At 52.5% G+C, this 17,001-nt stretch overlaps 1 protein-coding gene across 1 annotated transcript; it reads left to right on the top strand.

Moving 5' to 3' along the window:
- Positions 1–6,115: 6,115 nt before the first annotated feature.
- RHOV (ras homolog family member V) lies at positions 6,116–7,491 on the top strand. Its single transcript, XM_004712717.2, has 3 exons — positions 6,116–6,353; positions 6,559–6,617; positions 6,803–7,491. The coding sequence occupies exons 1-3, from the start codon at positions 6,146–6,148 to the stop codon at positions 7,244–7,246; spliced, it is 711 nt and encodes a 236-aa protein (XP_004712774.1). The 5' UTR covers positions 6,116–6,145; the 3' UTR covers positions 7,247–7,491.
- The last annotated feature ends 9,510 nt before the right edge of the window (positions 7,492–17,001 follow it).

Below are 17,001 nucleotides of genomic sequence, written 5' to 3'. Positions count from 1 at the left end.
AAAAAAAAAATACTTGTGCTTGGGAGGGTGGGGGAGGAGGGAAATGAGCTGAGACCAAGGGCTCAAGCAGAAAGAAAATGTTCTGAGAATGATGATGGCAACAAATGTACAATTGTGCTTGACACATGGATGGATGGATGGATTATGATAAGAGCTGTATGAGCCCCCAATAAAATGATTTAAAAAAATACTTGGGTTCTAACAACTTATATGATTCTGTATGATTTAATATTACTTTAAAAATTTGTTTTATTATGGTAAAATTGTTTTACTGTGGTAAAATTACATATAGCAAAATATTTGCCAATTCAACATTTTATATGTACAATTATGTACATTTAATATTATCTTGCAATATTTTCCCACGCCCTTGAAATTTTTCTTAAGAATAATTTTCGGTGGCTGCTTATTATCCCATCCTTGGGGTGTTTGTTCTGAGAAGCCCTGATGGTGCTGGGCTGTAGGCATTGGGCCACTAACCACAAGGTCAATGGTTCAAACCCACCAGCTGCCCCAGGGGTGAAAGGTGAAGCTGTCTGCTTCCATAAAAGTTTACGGGCTTCAGAGACCCGTAATAGAGGGTCACTCAGTGGGAATCCAAGCCACGGCAGTGGTCTGGTGTTTTGTTTGGGGATGTGCTCCAACTGAGATGTGTGGACCTGCGTCCACTCTCCTGGGGCTAACGGGAGGTTTGGGAGTGGGAGACTGAATCATTGTGGTGCTTGAGGAACGAGAGGAAGAAAGGGAGACAAGTACTTCAAAATCAGCACAGGGCTGAGGGGGGAGGAGTTCGAGCGCATGATGAGGTTGGAGCCCCTTCAGTTTCCAGTTCACTCTGGTGGGTGGAGAGCATTGTCCCACCACCCTTAGGAATAAGGTAGTTAGGGGGAACGCTCAAAGGGTGGGTTGTGTTAGAGGAAGGTTTTGGGAAACAGCCTCGTCAGGCTTTTGAAAAATCCTGGCCAGGGCTCTATGAAAGGTCTGGGTGGGAAAGAGGTCTGAGGAGGACAATTGAAGTTGGGATCAGCTGGACACAGAAATGCAGGAGCAGGGAGATGGGACTTCCCCAGGGCTGGGGTGGGGAAAGGTGACACAGAGTTGCTGACTGAGAGCCCTTGGTGGGGAGCCCTGGGTGAGCCCCCAAACCATTACCCTGAGACAGTCTTTAAATCTGGAGCATGGGAGGGCTGGCCAGTGGGTTGGAAGCAGGGGTGAGGAAGTGAAAGGGCCAAAGGGTGTGTCCTGAACTTGCTGAGCCTTATCTCCCCAAATGGACACAGCACAGTGAGTAGGGGGAACCCCCAGTGACCCCAGGACCTGGAAAGCACTTTGTTGTTGGTTGTTGACCGTGTGTGTTCCAATCATTACGTAAAAAGAGTCCTAGTGATGCCGTGGGTTAAGCACTGGGCTCCTAACTTCGAGGCTGGAAAAATGTTCCCAAAGTCAATGCCATGGAGTCGATGCAGACTTATCGAGACCCTGCCAGGACAGGGTAGAACTGCCCCTGTGGGTTTCGAAGACTGGAACTCTTTGTGGAAGCAGGAAGTCTTGTCTTTCTGCCAGAGGGGCGGCTGACCTTCTGCTTAGCAACCCAACCCACTGTGCCCCCAGGGTTGTTAGATTCTCCGCTGGAAGGGAAGTTCAAACTCATCAGCGGGTAGGAAAAAGACAGGATTTATGGTCTTGGAAACCCAAAGGAGCAGTTCTGTTCTGCCCTGTCGTGTCCCTATGAGTCAGAATCAATCTGATGGCAGTGGGTATTGTGGGTCATTACCACATTGCTATTATCGTGACTAATAGTCCCTAGGTGACACGAATGATTAAGCACTCAGTTACCAATAGAAAGGCCACAGGCTTCAATCCACTCCCAGGCACCTCGGAAGAAAGGCTAGTGGTCAACGTATACCCAGAAACCAAAACCCACTGCTACCCAAGTCAATTACGACTCACAGGACCCTGTACGATAGAGCTGTTCTGTTCCGATTGGGTTTCCAAGACAGTAAATGTTTATGGAAGCAGACCGCCTTCGCTTTCTCCCCAGGAGGGACTGATACATTTAAACGGCCCGACCTTCTGGTTCACCGTCCAGTGCTTACCCAGGGCTCCTTTGAAAGATCACTGCATTGAAAATCCTATCAAGAACACTTCTGCTCTGAACCAGACGGCGCCGCCATGCGTCACATCGACTCCTAGGCAACTGGTTTGGTTTGTAAGTATGTGCTAAATAGGAAGTGTTTTTTCTTTCATCTTTTTTCATTTCAAAGCTCTCCCACTTGCCCAGCCCAGTCTCTGGGCTCGTTCTGTGCAGCAGGCCTGATTTGGGGGTCTCAGGTGAGGCCGGCAGAAGAAGTGGACAAGACCAGATGCTGTCTACCGAACTGTGTGAATAAACCCCACACACAACTGAAGTTCTCTATCAGCAGCGAGAGAATCATGGTGGGATGGGCAGAGGTAGCTTCTTCTGGCTCACTCTTGTTGAGTTCAAGTTTTACTGTTGCGATATCCCCACGTGTGGTGTTCATTTAAATAAGATAAGGGATGGCTAGTAAGAACTTAACCACACCTAACGGAGGACCTCCGCGGGAACCCTGCTGATCTCGGGTAAGTTTGCTGCCATCTCTGGGCCTCATTCTACTCACTGACAAGATAGAAACACCCCATAACACACACACACCCACCTCCTACCCTTGGCCCGGCCCCCACTCTAGAAGCACCTTTACAAGTCCAAAGCCATAGGTTTTAAGGAGGGAAACCACAGAGGTAAAATGCCATTCTCATCACATCATCTCAGGAGCCAACTATCAACTTGACTTATGACTGTTGATATTAACCTTGATCACCTGGCTGAGGTAATGTTTATCAGGTTTCTCCACCGCTGTTGCCTTCCCCTCCACACTTTCCATACTGCATTCTTCGCAAGTCACTGTCCAGGGGAGAGGCAGGCGCCGACGCCTGGAAGGCATAGTATCTCTACAGATTATTTGGGCTCTTTCGGCTTGGGAGATCTGCTCCTACTCTCATCTGCGTTGATCCGGTTTTTGATCGGTATGGACACAAGGACCTTTTGTTTTACACGTTTGGTTATAACCCGAACTCCCTTGCTCTTCTTGCTCAGATGCTTTGGCCCTTGGGAGGCTTCCAGCGTCTCCTGCATCTCTCAGACACACTGGCATGTTTGTGGGGAGGTTTGTCATTGTTTGGGGGAGGGCAGCTTCAGAGCCACCTTTGCCTCCCGCGCTACAGGGAGCTCCAGGTTCGCTTTGTATAGTTTCTGCTCTCTGCTAGAAGCAGTCATTTCTCTAAGGAGAAAAACCGAGGGCTCGGTTTTAATCCTAGAGAAGGCGAGTCTGGAAGTTGGGGAAGAAGGTGCCTCCGGTGGGGAGAAGTAAGGCCCAACCCACCCTTAGGACGGGGCTTTCCTGGCAGCAGCAGCCAGACTTGCAAGTCATTAGTGAGAACTAGGTGACTCACCAGCTCCCCAAGTTGTCTCCTCCCTCCCCCTCTTGCTGACAAGACTGTCCCTAAACCAGCTCAGACAGAGGGACCTAGGTCAGAAAGTGTCTCCACCCATGGGACCAGAGAAGAATGGGCGCATTTTAGGTAAAGTCAGGGTTTTTACCTATGTCAGCAGGCACCACCATCCTCCCTGCCACCCCCCTGCCCGCCCCCCGGGAAAATCTCATTTCACCCATTTGTGTAGTATTTAGTAACTATACCCCTCCAACCCACAAAAGATTAAACAGGATTGCGTTCAAATTTACAATGCCAATAAAACTATTATAAAAACCCATGTAAAAGGACAAGAGCAGTGTCAAAAGAGCGTGTGTGTGTGTGTGTGTGTGTGTGTGTGTGTGTGTGTGTGTGTGTAATAACAACTTCATCCCAGATACTGACTCAGGGAGCCTCCTTAGGAACCCTAGGCTGCCTGAATCACGGGTGGCTAGCCCCAGGATTCTCAGGGATGAGCAAGCTTCACTTGACCTTTTATAGAGCTGAAACTGATCAAGTGATTTTCGGGGAAGGGGTGGTGTTGGCAGGGGGAGAGCATGCAATTAGGTGGTGGGCTGAAGAACTGGGGCTCAGGGGCAGGTCTTTTGATGTTGAGCTCTTTGCAAATTCCCATCCATGATTCTCTTTCTAGGAGAGCAAGAAAAGACCGTTTTAGGACTTTTTCTCACTGGATCAAGTTGATTCTGACTCACAGAGAGCCCGTAGGGCACATAGAACTGCCCCCTGTGGACTTGCAAGACTAAATCTTTCCGGAAGTAGAAAGCCTCCTCTCTCCCCCCACAGAGCACCTGGTGTCAAACTGCTGCCCTGGCCGTTGCAGCCCAGCAAGTCAGCCATAGGCCGCCAGGATTCCTGTGGACTTCCTAGGGCTCAGCAATGCCAGGACAGCACCGTGGGGCCTCTTCCATTGACCTGATGAATATAGTTATGTCGATATCACTGAGAGATCTCGGGGACTCTGGAGCCACCATTAGGGATTATTAGCTTCCCCCGGACATTCCGACAGACAGGGAATACAGAATGGAGCCATCCTTCGGGATGTAGCAATGGGGACTGAGGACTGGACACTTTGCCCATCGTCAAGATGTTAGTGGTTAAGTCAGCAACTTTCTAGCTGTTGCCTTCTTCCCACTCACAAACCAGGGCTCAGGAGGCATTTTCTAAGAGATTGGCTTTCCAGACTCTTATTTTACCAACTCTCTTGAGAAATAGCTTTCTCTCTTGTACCATGCACTCCACTGCCAGCAAGCACTCCCCCGCCCAGCCACAGCTAGCCCCTGTGTTTGCAATGATCTTTGAATAAGCACAGGCAAAAGACTGCCTTGGGAATCAGAGAAAGGATTCTGGGCCTGGCTGGCGTTCCTTGGTGTGGTTGCAATAAAGAGATGAAATTAGCCATCAGCCTACTCTTCGGTGACCCGGTGACCTCCTAGGGTTACCTGGGAGATCTTGTCTGTAAACTCCTCAGGCAAAGACTGTGGGAGGCTAGTATCTGCAAATAAGTAATGAATATGTTTGGGATGGGGGTATTATATTAGGTGCTTTGGGGGCTTAGAAAGTACTCAACTAGGGTAATGGAGTGTCCTAAGTCCCCATAGTAGAGAGAGGCAGGAGGACTTCAGGCTGAGTCTACCGGCAGCTCTCCTGTGAAGGGGCTGTCTGCTGTGCTCTGCCTCTCTCTTTTGCTGTATGTTTTCAGATTCATTTTAATGATAAAATTATTATAAAGGAATAAAAGCCACCGTTACCGAGTCAATTCTGACTCATAGCGACCTTACAGGACAGATTAGAACTGGTCCCATGGGATTCTGAGATTATAAATCCTTACCGGAGAAGCCGCTTCTTTCTCTCCAGAGGCTTGCAGGTTCAAACTGTAGACCTTGCAGAGAGCTCTGGGAGCTTAATGGATTATGTACCGGACTCCTAACTTCAAGGTTGGCGGTTCAAATCCACCAGTGTCTCCAGAAGAGACAGATGAGGCTTTCTGCTCCTGAAAAAATCTACTGCTTTGGAAACCCACACGGGCAGTTCTACCCTGTTCTAAAGGGTCACCATGAGACAGAATTGACTGGTAGTGAATTGGAATTTAAAGCAATACCTGACTTAAAAAATAAAAACAATTCAAATATATACGTTAACTGTGAAATAGAAATTGAAGTCTCCCCACCCCATCTCTCCTCTGGTGGTAACCGCTATGACTAACGAGGGCCATACCCAGCCGGACTTTACTGGTGCAAGCATTGGTATGGATTTTGTTTGTTTTGATTGGAACAAAGGTGGGCTCATGTTGTATTGTGTGCTCTGCACCTTGCTTTGTTCCTTTTAACAGTGTATAGCTTTCTCTGTCAGGAGACCACATCGGCCCTCATTTGAGCAATTCTTTGTCCTGGTGCCGGTCTTTGAGCGCGAGCTTTTTGCGCCCGGTCTCGCGGAGGGCCGGCGGCGCAGGGGGCGGAGCCGGGCCGCTCGGCTATGTAGATGAGGTGGGCGGGGCCGCACTTATACCTCGGCTAACGGCGGGCCGGCGCGCCCAGCCCCGGCCGACTCAGCCCGCGGCAGCCAGCGCTGCGCTCGTCTTCGTCCGCGCAGCCGAGCCTCGTCCGGGCTGGCCCCTCTGCTGCCTCCCGAGCGGGCCATGCCCCCGCGGGACCTCAGCGAGCCGGAGCCGCCGCCCCTCCGGGCCCCGACCCCTCCCCCGCGGCGCAGCAGCGCGCCCCCGGAGCTGGGCATCAAGTGCGTGCTGGTGGGCGACGGCGCAGTGGGCAAGAGCAGCCTCATCGTCAGTTACACCTGCAATGGGTACCCCACGCGCTACCGGCCCACGGCGCTGGACACCTTCTCCGGTACGTTCCACGGCTGGCTCCGGCGGCCGCGGAGTTGGGGGGCGGTGCCCCCCGGCGCGCCGGCTGGGGCTAGAGGCGCGGCCGCTGGCCGCAGGGCACGAAGCCCCCAGGGAGGGAGGCGGTAGCAGGCCTCGAGGTGCCGCCGGTGGGCCCGGTGGGCCCCGGGGACGCCCCTCCTAACCCATGCTTTCCTCCGCCTCTGCAGTGCAAGTTCTGGTGGACGGAGCCCCCGTGCGCATTGAGCTCTGGGACACAGCGGGACAGGTGAGAATCGAGGCGCCGCCCCCCTTGGTCTGGGATGAGCTGGACCAGAGATGGGGAGGACCCCAGATCGAACCGCAGGGGGGAGGGCTCGAGCTCTGGGTTACAAACCTGAGGCTTTTCAGCCCCGGGTTTAAAACCCACTCGGGTTCCAGGTATCCCACTAACAGCCTGGCCTTTCCACCCAGGATGACTTTGACCGGCTTCGTTCCCTCTGCTACACGGATACCGACGTCTTCCTGGCCTGCTTCAGCGTGGTACAGCCCAGCTCCTTCCAAAACATCACAGAGAAATGGCTGCCCGAGATCCGCACGCACAACCCCCAGGCGCCGGTGCTGCTGGTGGGCACCCAGGCCGACCTGAGGGACGACGTCAATGTACTGATTCAGCTGGACCAGGGAGGCCGGGAGGGCCCGGTGCCCCAGCCCCAGGCTCAGGGTCTGGCCGAGAAGATCCGGGCCTGCTGCTACCTCGAATGTTCGGCCTTGACGCAGAAGAACTTGAAGGAGGTATTTGACTCGGCTATTCTCAGCGCCATTGAGCACAAGGCTCGGCTGGAGAAAAAACTGAACGCCAAGGGTGTGCGCACCCTCTCGCGCTGCCGCTGGAAGAAGTTCTTCTGCTTTGTTTGAGCAAGGATGACGGCAGGGTAGTGAGCAGTGGATGCGTGGCCAGAGACTTCTGGAACCTGGGACTCGGGGGCCCCTGGAGGGGGCTACTGACAGTGGATCAGGCCACCCAAGGGACTTAGTTCTCTTCTGAACGCTGTGGGGGCAGAGGGCATCGAATGGCCCACGCTGTTTTCCCAGGGTGAGCCTGGAGGCTCAGACCCAGATTTCTGTGGTCATAGCTTACAGGAAAGCCAGCACTTGATGGGCCCAACAGGATCAGCTGCCTCCTGCAGCAGCTTGGGGTCCAATTCCAGCCTTCTCGTCATGGGCTACCAGTGCTGGCTTAGGGCCCCTTGCAGTCATCTCTAGCCCCCCTCCTTGGCACAGGATCGAGGAGGAGCTTGGGCGTCTTGGAGAGCTGGAGGGTGTCTAGCCTGATTGGGAGAGAGGTCTGAGAGATGGAAGGGAGTCAAAGCAAGGTCTTGGTGCTGCGTCGCTGGAGGCAGTTCTGAGGGCCTGGCCTGGAAAGAGGGAGAGCCAGCCGAAAGTGGGGCAAACCAAGAGCAGGGTTGACACCTGGGCTGCCCTCAAACCAGGGAGGGCGGTGCCGCTGGTTCCTGGGAAGCCTGGGCTCTGGGCTCCCTAGGCACTGCCCAAACTGGCTGGGCCAGGAGTAGGGCAGGAAGTGAGAGGCAAGGCCCAGCAGGTGGCTGGGGAAGGAGCTGCAAATTAGAGCCCAAGGAAGGGGCTAGAAGTCACCCTCTCCCAAGGTCACAGCCTGGAGGAGGAGGGGGAGAAGGAGGAGGAGGAGGAAGAGGAGGAGGAAGAGGAGGAAGGGCAGTGAAAGAGTCTGCAAATAAAGTCTGAAGTTTCAGAAGCTGCTGTCTCCTTGTCATTTCCTGGAATGGTCAGTAGAGCCCCCTGCATGTTGCCCTGATAGTCTTTGTTGCCGAATCTATTCTAACTCATCGAGACCCTTATGAGGCTTTCTCCTGCAGAGAGGCCGAGTTTGAAGCCCCAGCCTTGACATTACCTGCCCAAACTTTACCTGACATTGTCAACATAGTCCTTTCAACAGCGTGGATAGAGACAGATCCAGCACCAAAGGGCTGAGGCTGGACCGACCAGGTGGCTGATGGGACAGTGTGATGGGAACTGGACTAGGGGGGAGGTGTGGGGCTCCCCACTTGGGGCTTAGCTGGTTCCCAGGAGAGCTAGCGTGGGAAGCAGCCTGGAAACGGGTTTCCCCAGGTGTCAGCGCCAGACCTGCTTTCCCATGACCTCACCTGGTGGGTGGGGCTCCTCCCCTCTCCCCCTCCTTTCTGGAGGGCAGGGCTCCCTCAGTGTTGCTGCTCTGGGGCAGTGGAGCCCTCTTACTCTCCTGCTGGGAGCTGGCTGAGGCCTGCTCTTGCAGTCCCAGGGTCGAAGGGTCTTGGGCTGGGGCCCTAGGTTCAGAGCCTGAGCAGAGAGGGACCGCTCCAGAACCTAGGTGTATGTAACTTCAGCAGATTCTCCACTGGGTCTAGAAGTCCTGTTGGCCTAGCTTCTTGGACTTGGGTTGGTTGGGTCCAGCCTTCAACCATGGTCCTTGTCTGCTTCAAACGCCTGGGAAAGACCAGGTGGCAGTTGTGAGCAATGGAAATAGGATGAGTTTGGTCCTCGGCATCTTGTGGGAATAAGGGTGGGAAAGGCCCAGAGGAGCCGGGGTCCACAGAACATTCTTAGGAACTGTAGCTGGAAAGAACTTTGAACAAAGGCCATCTTGGGAAAAAGAAAACCTTATTTTACTTACCCAGAGAAAAAGAGTAATTTCTCCAAAAAAAAGAGAGAGAGAGAGAGAGAGAGAGAGATTGCAAGGTACTTGAAAAAACACTTTGTAAATTCTGGGTTTTCAAAAAAATTTTTTTTCTTTTTACTTGAGGCCTTGGTATCAGCTCCTCCCCACCATCTCACCCTCATGAACCCTTGATAAATTATAAATTACTATTATTTTCATATCTTACACCGTCTGCCGTCTCCCTTCACCCATGTTTCTGTTGTTCGTCACCTTGGGTAAGAGGTTTTGTAAAGGCCTATTGGCCATACCTCTGGCAGGACCTGGTACACCTGCTCGGCGGCTGCCAGGTGAGCACTCACTGTGCCAGCTCACCTCTGGGCTAGCTCCCTCTGCAGGAAGTTTAACAGTTATGTGTGTGTGAAAGAGCGCGTGGCTGGGAGAAATCCTAGCCAAGTGAAACCTCAGATAATCCCCAAGTTCAGTTTTAGCCAAAACTCCATCTCCTGTACCACCTTCCAGAACTCCAGCCACCTCTCTCGTGGTTCCCTTGCCCTCTCAGGTGGAGGTGCTCAGCAGCTCGCCCCTCCACAGCAGACACCTGAGTAAAGGTCAGGCTGACGTCCACCGGCTCTGTTAAGATTTCAGACAGAAGGAAAAAAAAAAGATTTCAGACAGATGAGTAGTGTGTTTTAGTTTCCTCGATTATAAATTGAAGGACTCGGGATTCCAGGTTTTCAAACTGCTCTGAGGGGCCTTAGAGGGGCCAGCGGGAGGAAGCCTAGTCAGGTGGTCTCTGGGCCCCTACCTCTGTGACGGTACTGGCATGTCCACATCACCCAAGTCACCCAAAAGTGGCCCTCATGTTTCTCCCACTGTTACCAAGCCTGGGGGATGCAAATTGTTCAGACACTCACTGTTAACCCAAAGATTGGAGTCCACCCAGAGGCACCTGGGCAGAAAGGCCTGGCAGTCCACTTCTAGAAAAGCAGCCCTGAGAACCGTGGAGCACCGTGACACACACGGGGTCGCCATGGTCCGTGCTAATTTTAGACTCTTCATGCCTCTGCTGGGTCTGACACCTGATGTCTGACTGGCTCTACGTCACAGGTGGGAAACCTTTTTCTGCCAAGGGCCATTCGGTATTTCTAACATATGACGCAAAATTCATACAAAATTATGAACTTAAAAATTAGCCTGGCATAGTTGGTCAAAGACGAAATGAACTCACCCCTGAGGAGATGGCTGGACCTGCTTCTGTGGGGTGAAGCATGTGTCGTTAGCTGGCATCGATGATTTCGAAGGCCACAAGCCGGGTGTTTCCCACCCCCACCCTGGCTCTTCTGTGTGCTCAGGAGTAAAAGCAATGTGGCCTGGAGATGCAGGCTTGGGGGGACGCGGCTTGCCAGAAAGGCCCAGTGCCCAGACATGGGTAGCACCAGAGGGATTTGCTCCAAGAGCCCCTTCAAAGGCTGTCTCTTTCCTGGGACAGCTTTGCTGCTGATCTCGTTCTGTGTCCTTCCTTTGTCTCTAACCCTGCCTTCTTGCTGCTCTGACGCTAACCTCCATGGAGCATGCATTAGGATCTTAATTGGCTCAAACTATGTATTTCTTATGTTTAAAGATTTAAATCTCCTGTACGTATGCCCAGAGCACTGGTGGGATAGGGGGTCCTACATGGGACTGTGAACCACAGACCCTAGTTTGAAACCACCAGCTGCTCCTTGGAAAACAGATGAGGCTTTCGACCGGTCAAGATTTACAGTCTCTCCCCACCTAATTTGTAATTACAAATTTTTATGAAATAAAAGGGGGGGGGGTTTACAGTCTTGGAAACCTACAGGGGTAGTTCTACGCTTTCCTGCGTGGTCGCTATGGGTCAGAATCAACTCATTGGCAGGGAGTTTGGTTTTTGAGTTTACCCATATGCTCTTCCCCATGTACATTGTTCTCAATGTCTGTGTGCTCCTCCGTTGCTTTCTTGAAAATGACCTGTTTGTTCCCTCATAGATATTCATAGGACGATGCAGAGAATGAGGAGATTGAAAAATCACTGTCCCCAGTAACCGGGAATGACATGGTGGTGTGCTTTTCTGTCTTCTTGCTAGGCACGTTCTTTAGGGAAACATTTTTAACTAGATCCCCACTTGTTGTCTTGTAACTCTTTCCCACGATAAATGATACTTCACTGACAATTGAGTCGTTGCCCACGCATGGGGTCAGTGGCCATCCACAGGATGGCTGGGAGCCCGGGCCCCAACGTGAGCCCGAGTGGGGAGTGGAGTGGACCATGCCAGGGAGCTTGGGTTTCTGTGTGTGGCTGTGTGGGGGGTCTTTTTCTGTTGGAACATGACTCGCAGATTGTGGGTGTTAATAAATACTGAACGATGACAGGCTGTGTGTACATTGGTGTCCATGCACACTTATTTTTCTGCGTCCTTGTTTGGGCTTCTGGATATTTAAAGTGGGTGTGAAGCTCTGAATACCTCCACGCGTGCGCATGTCTATCTGTGTCCGAAACAGATGTCTTGCCCCATGCCGCATGTCCTTAGCATGTGCGTGTGTCCGTCTGTGCCTCCTTAGGGGAGTCTAACAGAAAACCCTATGTGTGTGAACCAGGTGTACTACTAGGTGAGGCATGGCTTCTTAGGGCCTATGCGCATTCAGTGGTGGGGTGCACATGTGTGAGGGTCCCCCACCGGCCCCGCTGTGCCGGGTGTTTGCTGGCTAGGGCTGGTCATCGTGGGAGAGTGCAGGAAAGAGCCGTATCCCTGCTTTCTCCCCGGAGCCCTGAACAGGGGTGACGCACCCTCCCTGGGCTCCCCATTCTCCTGGGAACCAGCTCGTGAGAGTGAGTGAGACCGAGAGCAGACTGCGTCAGGAGCACGGCCCCTTTTGCAACCAGCCCAGGCCTCAGGCACTAACCGAGAGGCTCTCACAGGTCAGACCTGCCCACTGTGCCTCTCCTGCCAGGAAACCCGGCTCCCAGGCAAGGTGCACTGTCAGCGTCCTCCTTGGGCCTGGGCCAGATCCCCTGGTGAGCAAAACCCGGCAGAGGGGCCACATGAGTCACCCGTGGCAACAGAGGAAGGGATTTCCTGGGCCTGGCCCTGCTGGCTGTCCCAGAGACGCGGGCTTTTGCTCCCATGTGCAGCCATGCATCGGCAACCTTATCTTCCCCGTTATCGCTTCCATCCCTACATCTGCGCCTCAAGATGGACCAGATGGCTTTTATTAGCTCCAGTTTACAGATGGGCAGCCTGACTGAGGGGAAGGGAGAGCCGCGCTCGGATCTGATTTCCTGACCCCCAAGCCCAGGCCTCTTCCCAGGGGCCGAGGGAGCGTGGGTTCTGCTTCCTAGAGATGGTTCTCTTAGAGGCAGGCTGGGCAAGGAGGCCGAAGGTCTGGAGCTGGGAGGCGGAGGCTCTCGGGATGGGTGTGGGCACTGAGCCAGGCCTGCTCTCCTAGGGGGCTGCTCAGCTGCAAGGCAGGCTCCATTGATCAGGGGCTAGAGCATTTGCCCAGTAACTGGGATGACCATTCATGGTCCTTCCCTGTCCAACCCAGGAGAGTTTTGAGACTGAATCGAACAAGAGCCATGAATCCGGGCTGATGGTCACTCTACACATCACCCAACTAGAAGGCAGGCAGGAGCCAGGCCCTGTCACCTGTGTCCATCCCATCCCCCTTTCTTCCCAGCTATCCAGCTGACACCCCGGGCCCCTTAGCAGGGAGAAGGAGCAGGGGGGCCTTGGGACCCAGTTGGGTGTGCGGGTCCCTTGGACAGAAACTGGCAGAAAAGCGGGCTGCTGAGCTCTGGTCCAAGGGGCCTTCCCTCAGACCTGCGGCTTCCCCCAGCCTCACCTCCCTTCCCAGGGTTCTGGGCCACCGGGAGACTACAAGATCACTTGCCTGGTGGGACAGCCCTCCCCATCCTAGCCTGCCAAGAGGGTAATGTGCATTTCTCTCTCAACAGGCACTGAGGCCTGGTGACCACCCTGCCTCTCCTTGGCCTCAGGCTCCAGCCCCATCCCTGACTTGCTGAGCGACTTTGGGTAAATTACTGCCTTCTTCCTTGCCTGAGTTTCTCCCAATTGTGAAGTGGGGCTTAGACTGTCTGCCCCTCCCTGGTTCCCAGGAGACCCGCAGGGACAAGCGAGATAATAGCGGGGAACCGATTGGAGGACGCTATCAGGAGCCAAGGGAGAAGTATCAGTTTGGCTTGTGTTTCTGTGGGTGTGGACCTGCGGTTCCCAGCCTCCTGAGGCCTAGGACCAGCCCTGACAGCTTCTTGGCCTGCTGGGGCTCAGGGCTCCTTTATGCCATTTCCAGAGGAAGGATAAAAGCTGGAGCCTGAAAGGGTGGAGCCTGGACAGTCCCTCACAGAAGGGCCACACAGAAGGGATGATATATCCAGGGTCCAGTAGAGCACTGGTGCAACACACAACCATCCTCCACTTCTTTAAAATTCCCTCCCCCCAAGACTATGGCCTTGGTTTCCCCTCACTGATCTTGTTAGACCCGAGTATGCACATCGGTACACTCAAGATCTTTCAAAGTATGAAAGTCAAGATAGCTAGACCCCTCAGAAGCAGTAAGGGGAGTAATGACTCCCTGAGGATGCTGGAAAGGGAGGGTGGGGGGTGGGGGGAACTGACAGCAACAATGACTGAATAACCCCACTTGAAGAGAACGAACATCAGAACATCAGGTGGTTGGATACATGTGATGGTGGAAGTTATGGCCAACAAAAAGGAAACAATTTTTAAAAGGAAATAATAATGATAATATATTGAGGGATCAGGGGGTGGTAGGATGGGGAGGGAGGGGATAAAGGGGAGCTGATATCAGGAGTTCAAGAAGAAAAGATATATTGAAAATTATGGCAGCAATTGTACAACTATGCTTGCTCTAATAGAGCTCTGGATTGTAATAATATCTGTAAGAGCTCCTAATAAAATGTTAAAATAAATAATTTTTTTTTTTTTAAAGAAAGAAAGTACAAAACCTGGCTGTCTGGAGACGGTGCAGGGAGCAGAGTTTGGGAATCCTGCTCCTCACCTCTGGCTGTGTGACCTTGAGCGAGTCACTGTCCCTCTCTAAGCCTCAACCCCTCAGCTCCAGCGGTCTCTCCCTGTTCCGTATTTCAGGGACCTGAGAGCCAGCGCAAAGTCATGGATTTAGGGCGGAAAGAATCTTGTGGTTTAGTCCATTATTTTTCATAGACCACTGTGGGCCCCCTATTTGAGGGGTGCAGACTAACCCCAGGGTCAAGTGGTTCCACAGGGGGGTCACCAGAAGAGTGTGAGGGGCCAGAAGAAACCCACTGGGTAATTTAAATTATTATTTTGTCATATCTTGTCCTGTCTGATGTCTCCCTTCACCCACTTTTCTGTTGTCCGTCCCCCAGGGAGGAGGTCACCTTGTCATCGTTTCCCCCTTTCCAACCCACCCTCCCAGTATCGCCACTCACACCACTGGTCCTGAAGGGATCATCCACCCTGGATTCCCTGTGTTTCCGGTTCCTATCTGTACCAGTGTCCATCCTCTGGTCTAGCCAGACTTGCAAGGTAGAATTGGGATCATAATAGTGGGGGGTGGGGAACTAGAGCATTTAGGAACTAGAGGAAAGTTGTATGTTTCATCGTTGCTACATCGCACCCTGACTGGCTCATCTCCTCCCCGATACCCTTCTGTAAGGGGATGTCCAGTGGCCTACAAATGGGCTTTGGGTCTCCACCCCGCACTCCACCCCTCATTCACTATGATAAGATTTTTTGTTCTGATGATGCCTGATACCTGATCCTTCGACACCTCGTGATCACACAGGCTGGTGTGCTTCTTCCATGTGGGCTTTGTTGCTTCTGAGCTAGATGGCCACTTGATTACCTTCAAGCCTTATCAAGGGATCATGAGGGAGGGGGGAGCGGGAAGGGAGGGGGGGAAATGAGGAGCTGATGCCAGGGGCTTAAGTGGAGAGGAAATGTTTTGAGAATGATGAGGGCAATGAATGTACAAATGCACTTTACACAATTGATGTATGTATGGATTGTGATAAGAGTCGTATGAGCCCCTAATAAAATGATTAAAAAAGAGAGAAAGAAACCCACTGGAAAGACAGTGCCAAGGAAATGAGGGGGCCAACAAGACAATGACCCCATCAGGACTCTTTCCTGTGTCTTCTGCCTCTCCCTCATGCCGGCTCCTGGCCCTCAGCCACCAACCCAGCCCCAGCCGGGGCCTCTGCTCTCTGTGGGGAGGGCCCGGCTCACCCGTCTCACCTCCCCCCCACAACCAACCATCCCAATGTTAGGTTTCCACCACCTCTGTTAGCCCAGTCATGCTGCTCCTCAGGGGTTCTCAAACTTTTTAAACAGGGGGCCAGTTCACTGTCCCTCAGACCCGTTGGAGGGCCGGACTATAAGAAAAAACTATGAACAAATTCCTATGCACACTGCACATATCTTATTTTGAAGTAAGAAACAAAAATGGGGCCAAAACACCCGGTGGGCCGGATAAATGTCCTTGGCGGGCCACATGTGGCCCGAGGGCCATAGTTTGAGGACGCCTGCTCTAAGCCATTCACCACCGCTTAGCCAAATCCTCAGCTCCAGATGCCTCCCTCCTGGCCTGGCAGGGGCTCAAAGCCCCACCTTCTGAAGGGCTCTCTTCCCAGGACTCCTTCCCGCTGCCACTCTGAGGCTCTCACAGGGACGGTGAGGGTGACCTTGTCTACCCCTCGTCTCAGCCTTACACTGACCGCGCCCTCCGTGCAGAAGGTCCATCTCTCTTTGGAGCCCGACCCCGGAACAGGCCAGCAGGCTCGTCCAAGCTCAGCAGGTGCCCAGAAGGCGGGAACCCTCCTCAGGGCAGGCAGCTTGGACCTTCAGTTCAGTCCCTCTCCTCGCCTCCCTCAGAATCTAGACTTCGCTTTGACCTTCCTCAGACTGCTACAAGCCTCTCCACCCTCCTTGTCTCACTCCCATTTCAGAGATTCGTGCTGGGATGATTTGTTTCTGAAATATGATAGAAAAGGTTGCAAAAAGGTTGTGGGAAATCCTTTTTGTTCTGTTTTCATGGATTTTTCAAGGCCCCTCATGCATCTGAATTTAAATCTATATATATAGTTTTCTTCTTTTTTTTCTTATTTATTTATTTCTAAAATTATTTTATTGGGGGCTCGTACAATTCTCATCACAATCCATGCATACATCCATTGTGTCAAGCACATATGCACATTTGTTGCCCTCATCGTTCTCAAAACTAGTTTTCTTCTTATAGAAGCAATAGGTGTTCACTAGGGAACATTTAGGACCTGCAGGTGGACAAAAAGAAATTACGTCACTTATCAATGAGAGAGACCGCTAAGGGGGATTATTCTTTTTCACTGAAAACACAAAAACAACACATAGCTTGATATTATCTTAACCCCTTCACAAGGGCCCTCCTTATTCGTTAGCAGCCTGTTTTCTCCATCTTCCTGGTTTGCTCTGGACTTTGCTGATCCGACCCCCCAGGAGCTGCTGCAGGGAGGTGAGGGAGCCACACCTCTCAGGTGCAGAGGCCACACCGAAATGACACAAGCAGGCAGGTGGGAGGGCTGGGCCACCCCCTGGGCTGGAGCTGGGCTTCCGGGTTTGGTCAGGAAGTCCAGGTGGGGCCACTGACAATAATCACTCCCCAGGGGAGCTTGAAGTACCTTCCCAGGCTTCCATCTAACCCCAGCGGGGTGGGGAAAGGAGTGGTCTTGTGCAATAGAGCAAACCACTCCTCATTCAGGGCTGTTTGTTTAAGTGGGCAGGGAGGGGCTTGGGAAAACTACCTGGTTTTTGTCAGTGCTCATTGGAGATGTTGGGACCAGAATGGTTTGGAGATGACACTCATCACATCAAGGCCTGGCCCGCAGTCTGTTTGAAACCACCAGCGACAGTTACAGTCTTACCTGAACAGTTTGTCAGTAGACACACACACACACACACACACACACACACACACACACACA

The sequence above is a fragment of the Echinops telfairi genome, unplaced genomic scaffold, assembly GCF_000313985.2.
Source record: "Echinops telfairi isolate 266 unplaced genomic scaffold, ASM31398v2 ScPeMD7_18;HRSCAF=68, whole genome shotgun sequence".
Lineage (NCBI taxonomy): Eukaryota > Metazoa > Chordata > Mammalia > Afrosoricida > Tenrecidae > Echinops > Echinops telfairi.
The sequence above is the reverse complement of the archived record's forward strand: the minus strand, read 5'-3'. Positions and strand labels throughout refer to the sequence as shown.

Excerpts from the sequence above, each read along its gene's own strand:
- RHOV (XM_004712717.2), top strand. The coding sequence starts at position 6,146 with ATGCCCCCGCGGGACCTCAGCGAGCCGGAGCCGCCGCCCCTCCGGGCC. Across the intron at positions 6,354-6,558 it reads GGCGCTGGACACCTTCTCCG|TGCAAGTTCTGGTGGACGGA; the intron begins GTACGTTCCACG and ends CCGCCTCTGCAG. Across the intron at positions 6,618-6,802 it reads TCTGGGACACAGCGGGACAG|GATGACTTTGACCGGCTTCG; the intron begins GTGAGAATCGAG and ends CTTTCCACCCAG.